Here is a 10292-nt window from a genome sequence, read left to right as displayed (position 1 = left end):
CCGCCCCCGCCGGTCGGGGACCGGGTGCGCCGAGGGCACCAACCCCGCTCGGAGCAGGGCTGGAGGCCGTGCAGGGGACGGCTGGAGCAGCTGAATGTGACAGTCGCTGGCCCGGGGACAGGGGGGCGCCGGCCCGGGGCTGTGCCGCGGCACCGCTGCTGCCGGGGCGGCTCCTCGGGACACAGCTCCTGTTCACAAGTGTTTCCTTCAAGGGTTGAATTGCATCACACCAATGCTCAAAGATTAGGAACCTGAGGTGTAATGGATCTTCTGATGGCTTTTTAAATATCTGATGAGAGGGGGCTGCTTTCCAAACAGCAGAATCTACACCAAAATGATCTTGATTTGAATAAGTATTCCATCCTTGTTTGGTAAATATACCCAGTGTTAATGGTGCTTAATGGTGCCTGTAATTGGTGTCTAAAGTTATTTAAAAGTAAATTTACTAGAAAATAATTAGCAATTTTATAGTTCACTACTTCCTAATTTTGTCGATAAAAGTTTTTCTGTGGTTTTTATCAGATGACACAATAGAACCATGCTGTGAAATAACCTTTTTTTAAACAAGCAGGAAATTGTGCACACAAAATAAGATTAAAAAATTTGCCTCCAAATTTCTTACCCTGGCAGCCAGCCCTCCCCCATCCCTCTCTTTTTATTAGCCACTGATTTATCCTTAATCAGCATCAAGTGAAATCTCCCAGGTATTGTTTGGGGATTTGTTCTTTGTGACCTCGGGATGTGCACCCCAAACTGAGAGGTCAGTGAGGAAAGCTCTCCTCCACTCCAGGACTTGCAGGCTGGCCCAGGTGGTTCTGCTCCTGGTCCTCATTCGGGTCCTGGCTGCAGCACGTGCCTTGCCCAGCCCTTTTGGCCATGGGGGCCATGGCCTGTGGGGCAGGTCACAGCAGCCAGGTGAGCTGGGGTCACAGCAGCCAGGCGAGCTGGGGTCACAGCAGCCAGGCGAGCTGGGGTCACAGCAGCCAGGCGAGCTGGGGTCACAGCAGCCAGGCGAGCTGGGGTCACAGCAGCCAGGCGAGCTGGGGTCACAGCAGCCAGGCGAGCTGGGGTCACAGCAGCCAGGCGAGCTGGGGTCACAGCAGCCAGGCGAGCTGGGGTCACAGCAGCCAGGCGAGCTGGGGTCACAGCAGCCAGGCGAGCTGGGGTCACAGCAGCCAGGCGAGCTGGGGTCACAGCAGCCAGGCGAGCTGGGGTCACAGCAGCCAGGCGAGCTGGGGTCACAGCAGCCAGGCGAGCTGGGGTCACAGCAGCCAGGCGAGCTGGGGTCACAGCAGCCAGGCGAGCTGGGGTCACAGCAGCCAGGCGAGCTGGGGTCACAGCAGCCAGGCGAGCTGGGGTCACAGCAGCCAGGCGAGCTGGGGTCACAGCAGCCAGGCGAGCTGGGGTCACAGCAGCCAGGCGAGCTGGGGTCACAGCAGCCAGGCGAGCTGGGGTCACAGCAGCCAGGCGAGCTGGGGTCACAGCAGCCAGGCGAGCTGGGGTCACAGCAGCCAGGCGAGCTGGGGTCACAGCAGCCAGGCGAGCTGGGGTCACAGCAGCCAGGCGAGCTGGGGTCACAGCAGCCAGGCGAGCTGGGGTCACAGCAGCCAGGCGAGCTGGGGTCACAGCAGCCAGGCGAGCTGGGGTCACAGCAGCCAGGTGGGCTGGGGTCACAGCCGGCGCTGTCCTGCTGTGGCTCCCGCTCATAGGGGGTTGGTGCTGCTGGGGGGCCAAGAGAAATGGAGCCAAGAAATGCAGCTGCTACAATGATTTATTGTTAGTGCTGGGGGTTCCAGGGTTCAGTTCAGGACAGTCACGTCGTTCAGGTACAGAGACACTGACGGACAGAGACGCACTGGGGAGGCAGTGACAGCACAGCAATAAGATTCAGAACAGACCCACTCTCCATTTCCAGTCTCTGAACCAGAAAGTACCAGCTTTTCCAGAACAATGAATCACTCAGTCTGTGTATAAAATTAAATATAATTTATGCTTTGCTAATTGAAACCAAATACAAAATTCAATTTCCTGGGTATTCTAATGCTGACATTTGAATAGTTTTTTTTTTTTAAAGTGTTATTAACCTGACTCTCATTTGGGAGGCCTCTCTCTGGCCAGATAGAAAATAATCCCCCCATCCAGCCCCAGCTGCAGTGGGGCATACATGGGGCGCATTTCCAAAGAGCAAAGCAAAATAACACCACCCCCCAGCCCAGGGTGACTGGCATGCCCCTGCTCCCTCCCAGCACTGCAGTGCAGCAGCACCGCAGCTGCACCTGGGGACAGGGCTGTGGGGCTGCAGCGTGCTGTCCCACCACGCTGCGTGGCTGCTGTCCGTGGAGCAGGTACTCAGGGCAGAGAGCAGGGTCTCCTCTCCCAGTGGGCACCCATCATCTCCTGCCGAGCTGGAGATGGCGTCTAGTATAAAAAATAAACCTCTGAATATATGGCAGAAATGACAGGGGTGAGTGTGGGGGAAGGAGTGAGGAGGGGCACAGCGTGTCCCCAGCCCGCCCAGGAGCCACCAGCCCCGAGCTGAGCCCCTGAGCCAGGCAGCCAGAGCCAGTCCCAGCACCCAGCCCTGCTCCACGCTGAGGGTGCAGTGACAGGCAGAGACTCCCAGACATCTCTGCTGAGGGGGACACTGGGCCTGGAGCCCCTTGTCCTCCATTCAGCATCTTGCACCAAATCATGCAACAACAGGTTTCATGTAGGACCTGTTCTGATATTGTAATAATGTGTGAAACATCATAAGATTGTTCTTATTATATACTTCCAATTTTCCTGTAGTAATTTGGGAGTTTGTGGGTTAGTGAAAACTGTGCTATGTCAGGAGCTGTTTTTACATCTGACCAGGCTGATGGGAACTGATGTGGTGTCAGCAGGGACCTTGCAGTGTCCCTCCAGCACGGGCCACATAGTAAATGGTCCAAATGGCTTCAGCTCTTCTCATCCAGTCCAAGGCACCAGCACCATTTCATGGCATAGTGAGCCACACGACGGGCCCTGGAACCCTGAGCAGGGTCAGCTTGTCACCCAGTGAATGCAACAGTGATTTCATCTGCTTAGCTGGAGCTGTAGGGAGTTCCTTCACCTGAACCAGAACTGAGTCCTGGTCCTCCCACAGCAACCCCTTCCTGCACCTCTGCTGCAGACCTGCCCAGTGTGAGGGGGCTCTCATGTGGCTGCACCCCGAGCTGGAGGCAGCCTCAGCCCTCATCAGAGCAAAGAGAGCTGCCAGCAGTGTCTGAGTGCCCTGAGAAATCACCATGCAAGGGACCATTTCAGCAGCTCTGCTTTCACCCCTGCTCCCCCTCTGCCTGGTTTCCTGCAGCAGTGGAGGTGGAGCTGTGCAGTTGTGTGAAAGCTCTGCTCTTCTCTGCTGGGCCCAGCAAACAGCTCTCATGACACTGGGGGATCGAGTGGGGATATAGGTTTAGTCTATAATTTCTACCAGGATTTGCAAATTTGGGTGACTTGGTCATTTCTGCTAGAAAGCACGTTTTGTGCGCCGAGCAGTGCTTGCCCTGGGAATTGATTGCTCTTTTGTAATTCTGAAGTAAGATGAAGGCTGCTTCCCTGTTCTGCGACCCCAGCTGTCCGCAGCAAGCAGCAGGGATTGCATTTTCAAGGTGCAAACAAATGGCAGTGCCAGGGGTCCTGACTGTCAGACCCTGTGCCAGGGCTGTCCCAGGCCTCCTCCCCCTCGGTCCCCACTGGCAGCACTGGCTCCAAAGCATGGAGCAGGGAGCAGGGCATGGCACAGCCTGGCCAGGAGGCACCACGCTGTGCACCACACTGTGCCTTGGCAGCCTGGCTGGGCAGTGGGAGCCTGGCTCACTCCTGGGGAGCCTGGAGTGTTCTTTCAGCTTCCAGGAGGGTGGAGGCCTGGGGGGATCCCAGTTCTGATCTCACTGAGCATCTCAGCAAAGAAGGAACAACTCTCTTCTAACAGTGGAAGAGCACCCATCAGTCAGAGGAGAATTGAGACCAGGTGTCTGTGGCACTTGGCAAATTCTAGTTTTAGTGCAAGAAGTAATTGAAACATTTGGTGCAAATGAAATTCCTGTACATAGTTCCTTTGCAGCATAACTGGCTTTATTCCTTCCACACATGAAGACCAGTGTGCATGTGAGTGCACAAGGCCTGAATTTACCAGATCTGATGCTGCTGTTTGGGCAAAACTAAAGTGCAGGGCAGGAGAAATCAAATCTGTGGGTGCTGGGTTTTGGGAGCCACCCTCTTGCCAGCTTGCTGTGGCAGGAGGTCTGGACCTGCCTGCCTGGCTGCAAGGGGGACACCAGCAGCGAAACGTTGGCACAAAGTGCCCCCTCACCCTGAGGAGCCGTGCTCCCCCTGCCTCCTCCTCCTCCTCCCACCTGCCCCTGGCCCCAGTGCTGCGGTGGGGAGAGCCCGAGTGCAGCCCGAGGTGACACAACAGTTCCAACTGCACACCTGGGGCCACTTCTGCTGCAGCCCTAGCAACACAAGAGCCTGTTACACACAGGGAGGAGCCTCTGGCCCCAAGAGAGTTTTGGGTCTCAAATGATGATTCACATCCCAAAAACAAAAAATATTTTTTTCCTGATTTTGTGGTTCTACTTATCACTTTCTTCCTGCTCCCACTGGAAATCTTGGCCTGTCATTTGGTAAAACATGACATTGAAGGGTTTGTAAAACTTCCGCAGTCTGTGGATGACATCTGGGTCTATTTTGGGGTGAGTTCGACCCTTGGACTTGCCCAAACACCGGGGAGCACTGCTGTCCTCTGGCTTCTTTAGACAGGGAAACCCCTTTGTTTTATTAAAATAAAAATGCTTCTCTGTCACAATCCTCTTGAGGCCTAAGAAGTCCTGGACCTTGGCCATTTCCCCGGCTGGGTCAGTGATGAGTCTCTCACCACTGACAAACAGGATCTGGGAGAGGGGAAAATACTGGAGCCAGTTTTCCAAGTGCAGGGCATAAATCCCAATGCGGATAGCACTCCAGGAGGCATCAATCAGCCCCAGGGTCCTGTTCTTGAAGGCCAGCACCTCAAAGGTGGGGATCTCTGGCTTTTTGGAGAGGGTCTGTGTGTAGTCCGAGATGGCGCGGGTGACGGGGTTGCGCACCACCACGATGAGCTTCGTGTCCTTGGCCATGGAGTGGATGCGCCGCGGAGCCTCGTTGGTCACAAAGTAGCTCGGGGTCTTCTCCATGGTGATCTGGCCCTCCAGCGTCTTGGGCATCACGTTCCTGTGCAAAAGCAGAGGAGGGGTTAGCGAGGGGCCAGGCAGGGGTGGGCACCTGGTGCAGGTGTGATGGGACATGCAGGAGGAGAGATGCTGTCACTCCTGTGTGACCCCCAGACCCAAGCCCTTCTGTCTTTGTTTCTTCTCAGCCCCGGCCATGGTGGGCACCCAAAATGTAACGGCAGCCTTGGTGACACATTATGCAGACAATTTGCCATAGGCGTGTGTAGAGCAAAGCTAATTGACACTAAACCTGCACAATACCTGCCTGCTCAGAAGCCATCTGCTCCCATTTGCTCAATTAAGCCTATTCACTCCAGAGCCGTGTACGGAGCGCCGCAGTTCGGATTACACAGGACCTTTTTGTTATGATGACATGCTTTTAAATGTCTCAGCTAATAAAACTTAATACAGAATAAGATCCCTTGCTTCTAGTACAGTAATTAAATTTATTTACTATCTTGTGTGTGAGAAAGAATGACTTTTCTTTTATCTCTAATTCACATGCTCTGTCAATAATTAATTGCAGCTGGGTTTTGAGCTTCCTGTGCAAGCACTTTTATTAGCCAAAAGGAATTTGCCTACTGGATAAATTAGCATGTAGCAAGATTTTCCTGGATAGCATATTACCATATTGTAAAATGAAACTGCAGTGAGATAGCAGTTATGTCTAAGAAAATGAAGAGGTAAATTCTTGTCCCAGTGCCACCAGTTAAGGATTATCATAGCCAGCCAGAGGCTTTTAAGTGATCACAGAATCACAGAATAAGCTGAATTGCAAGGGACCCACAAGATGTCCCCTGCAGGAGTGTCACAGCCTCGTTCACACCTGTTGTGCTGCCAGATGGCACGGGGGCTGGAGGCTGTGCCACAGCCAGGGGCCTGCCTGCTGCCCACACCCAGCGTCACCGTGGCCCTGGCCGTGGGCAGCCCCAGCCCTGCCTCAGTGCCAAGGACAGGAGCAGAGTCACTGCCCCAGGGAAGCACCCACGGCACTGGGCAGATCTCCCGTGTCAGAACGGAGGATGGCCATGGCCATGGCCTTGCAGGATTATCCCTTTGCACTGCAACTATTTTTAGTACAAACATATGGTGAGGAAATAACGTGGATAGGCTTGAAATGGCTCTGTGAGAGCACCTTGGGCAGCGACAGCGCAGTAATGCTGACGTCAAACTGCTGGGCCCCAGGAAGACCCATTTCAGGAATAACACAGCTGAAGCCTGGAGCAGAAGCAGATGATAGGCACAGCCTGCTAGATGTGCCTGTCAGTGTCACCTCGTATTTGACTGCTAAAGGCATCTTCTGGCTTTAACGCCTCTGTAATTTGTGCATTCACTGCTGGTGCCGCCCAGCCCACCAGGCTTGTTCTGCTGAGCACAAGGGTGATGAGGGCTCTCCTGCCAAGGCAAGAGTGAGGGTGGGTTCGCTGCTGTCACAGGGCTAGCAGTGTGCTCAGCATTTCGGGTGAAGAGGCTGGCGTTCCTCGGCTGCCCCTGTCCTGTTGCAGAACCTTTCCTGTTGAACAGTCCTGTCTGAGAACCAGCAATGCAGCCTGCAGGGCTGCAGCTCTCCCTGTCTCTGGGCCAGCATGCTGCTGGCCAGGCTCTACAGGGAACGCCATCCCCGTGGCATCAGGTCCTGCTGGAGCTGCCTTCCCAATGGCAAGGGGCCTGCAAGCCTGTCTTCTGTCCAGAGCACTCTGGTGCTTCATGCATGCCTTGCACCAGCCACTTGAGCAGCAGTGGCACAAAGGGAGCAAGGATTAGTCAGAATGATGTATCTTGAGGTATTTATTCCTTTAAGAAAAAAAATTAAGAAAAAAATTAAGAGGAATAGGAGCACCTTGGGACTGCAGATGCTGCAGAATTACAGACCAGCTTCCCTGGGGAATCCAGTACCTGAATTTAACAGCCCCATGGGAAGGAAGTAGCTTTTATGGCTATGCACATCACAGCAAGACCCACAGACGATGAGGGATGAGCCCTTGGGTGCCCACTGCTGTCCTGCAGGGGGTGGGGGCGTGGGAGGTGCTGCCACCAGCAGCACTGCTCCGTGCCCACTCCCACAGCCCATCAGCTGGTAGGGGAGGATGGAGTGACCCACCTGCAGCAAGGACAGCAGCCACCATGGTGTCTGCTCCCCACAGCAGCACCAGATGCCCCAGGGCTTTTGGTTTGGTTTGTATAAAACAAACACACTGGTGGATTATAAAAGAAGCATGAACAAACATGTTAATTACAACTGCCCCTTCAGATGATGTTACCATAATAAATGAGAGCCCAGAAATTGCAGAGCTAATAATCTGAAAGTGTTGCCACATTTAAGGACTGTGTTTAACTCTGTGCACAATAAAGACAAATAGATGGATGGGCTGGCCCTGAGGAGAGAAAACGGGGAAGCAGTGATCAAGGAAAAGAGGAGGAGAAGCAGATTCAGCATTTGCTGCACAGTTTTAAGCATAAAGCTGGAAGCCACAGTTTGTCCTCAGGACACCCTGGCCATGCAGAGCCCGGAATGACTGTGCCTCTGGGACATACATACAGAAAGGCTTTACCCCAGACTCTGCTGTGTTTCAGAATCCCCCCACGTGCTGCCCTGCTGGGGCAGGAGCTGAGCTGCCCTGTGCAGGTGAAGGAGGCTTAGCCTGCAGCCCTAGGGTCGGGTGCCCTGTGTGCAGCCGGTGGCACACGATAACTGCTGCCAAACAGAGAGCAGCACTCTGCACGGCCAGCTCCTGCTGCTGGGAATAACAGGGGTGTTAAAGCTGGAGCAACTGAGCCTCTGGCACGGCAGGGATGCTCCTCAGAGCAGTTAACCTTCACAGAGCTGTGCCATGTGCTCTGCCCTAATTGCGTGTGTGCTGATGGAATTCTAACCAGCTCTGTGTGTGCAGGCAGAGCAGCACACAGAGCTTCCCTGCAGCGGCTGGTGCAGAGCAGTTTGCACTGTGGGGCTGGGGCTTTGCTCCCTCTGAACACATTTTGGCTTTCCCTGCAGTGTTTGTGTTCCCTTTTGAGGCCAGTCTGGCGGCTGAAGATGCACGGCCAGGGAGGGACTGCGCCTGACATGCCTGCACAGGGCACTGCAGGAGGCGAGGTGTTGGAATGGGACATCTCTACTCATGGCTCTGCCACTGGTGTCTCCCAACCTGCACCTCTTCTCTCTTATCACTGCTCACCTGAAAAAGGGGAGCAGTGACAACAATCCACTGGCTGGAGCTCTGCTGACTCAGGCATGAACCAGCCCCCTGCTCCCTTACGGGACAGGCATCATCCCCTTGTGCTGTGGGTGCAGCATCACTACACTGTGCAGTGCCAAAACTAGGCTGCCATGCTGGCCTTGGGCCCGGGAATTACCTCGTCCTCCAAGCAGATGATCCAATGTATATTACTGAGCACTTGCTTGGGCTTTGGATATTTGTCTCCTTTGCTGTTCCTTCCCCAGTGCTCCTCAGAGGCTGAGGAGGGGCAGACTGCTCTGTGCCCCCTGAGCTGTGCAGGGGCTGCTGCTCTCACTCCCGTTTCTGCTCTGCGCACAGGGAGCCCCCAGCCAGGGCAGGAGGCCGGCAGGACAGCTGGCTCCCGCCCGCCCTGGCTTGGACCAGGGACCCTCATTGGGAAAATGTGCTCCAGTAATTGCTCTTAACTGCTGGTTTCAAACAAGCTCTTTATTTTCAAAGGATACATTTTATAAATTTGCGAATTTGCATGTTGCCAAAATCCCCTTGTGGTTTATTTAAATCCAGATTATCTTGTTTATTCCTTCAGTCACAGCTGTCATTTATCTCTGTGTAGGCAGCTTGTTCACCATGCTGCAGGTTTCCTGCAATCCCACTCAAAAAGAGTCTTTGTTAACTGTATTTTCATGTTCTCAACAAGAGAAAAAACTTCATAGCAACTCCCAGGGCTTGGGGAATCACAGAGGAGGACAAGGATTTGCACAGCTGCCGTGGAAAGAGGAAATGGCCAGGTGCTGCAAGTGTCACCTGCCCACAGAGCTCTTCTCTGCTGCTCTTTGCGGTGGAGCAAACAGCTGCTTTTGTCTTCTGAAAAGACAAACATGAAACCTTTTTCTTTTTATTATTAACACATTCCAGTATAATTGCTTGAGCTGTCAGCTGTGACCTGCCAGTAATTCAGCAGGCGTGGGACTTTCAAGGGGAGAGCGGCATTGCCACTGAGCCCGCAGTAAGCATTAAAAGCAGAACCCATTTGCTATAAGCCCCCGAGTCAAATCTCTTGTTGAATTTGTTCAAACATAAATTTACAGCTGAATTTACATAGGTTTAATGTTTTATAATCTTTTCAGTCTGTGAATCTATATTCAAGAGTGAGTGCATTAGCTCAGAAATATTGTGCTTAACGCTGAAAATAATTTTAATCTCTCCAAAGTCCAATCCTTTGCACATCACTAAACCTCAGAAGCCAATCCCTTCTAATAAGAGACACAAAACTTGCATCTGTCGCTGCCTAATAGATTCACATTGCTCTAATTCAAACAGCTCACATATGTCTGTTAAAAAACACTAAACACCATTTATAAAGCCCTTTCAGAAAAGCGGATGCCAGTTCAGACTGGGGGCCAAAGGAACTATCCCCAGGAGATTCACTGGAAGAGTTTAATGGTTAGGAATCTGGTGGCTGGGAGAAGGGGGTGAACCACCCCTCTCTGTGACTTGCATTCTGCTTTTGCAGGGCTCGTAACCCCAAATTAGTGGCTGCCGGTACCATTGGTTTCCCTCTCCAAAACAAGGAGCTTTCTCTCTTCCCAGAGTTTCCAAAACCATTCGCTGTCCATGCAGAACACTCTTGTGAGGGGCAGTTTGGGGTTGCAAGGACGGCCCCTTGCTCTGTGCCAGCCGTGTCCCTGCTCAGTTTCTCCCCAGCATTCCCCGGCCCTGCAGGATGTGGGAGCCCCGGACCCCAATGCAGCCAGGGAACAAGAAGCAACTGGGGCTTGGGAGCGTCCCAGTGTCCCTCAGCAGGGCCAGCTCTTCTGCCAGTGCGTCCAGGGCTGCCTGGAGCCGTCCGTCCGTCCGTCCGTCCGTCCGTCCGTCCGTC

At 53.5% G+C, this 10292-nt stretch overlaps 1 protein-coding gene across 1 annotated transcript; it reads right to left on the bottom strand.

Moving 5' to 3' along the window:
- Positions 1-4546: 4546 nt before the first annotated feature.
- On the bottom strand, positions 4547-10018 carry LOC102032017 (heparan sulfate glucosamine 3-O-sulfotransferase 4). The gene is made up of 2 exons (XM_005425967.3): positions 9954-10018; positions 4547-5235 (listed from the first exon to the last, which is right to left on the bottom strand). Exons 1-2 carry the CDS (start codon positions 10016-10018, stop codon positions 4599-4601), a joined length of 702 nt encoding a protein of 233 aa, XP_005426024.2. The 3' UTR covers positions 4547-4598.
- Between the last annotated feature and the right edge of the window lie 274 nt (positions 10019-10292).

The sequence above is a fragment of the Geospiza fortis genome, unplaced genomic scaffold, assembly GCF_000277835.1.
Source record: "Geospiza fortis unplaced genomic scaffold, GeoFor_1.0 scaffold213, whole genome shotgun sequence".
NCBI lineage: Eukaryota > Metazoa > Chordata > Aves > Passeriformes > Thraupidae > Geospiza > Geospiza fortis.
Note: the sequence above shows the minus strand (reverse complement) of the source record. Positions and strands in the feature narration are given on the sequence as shown.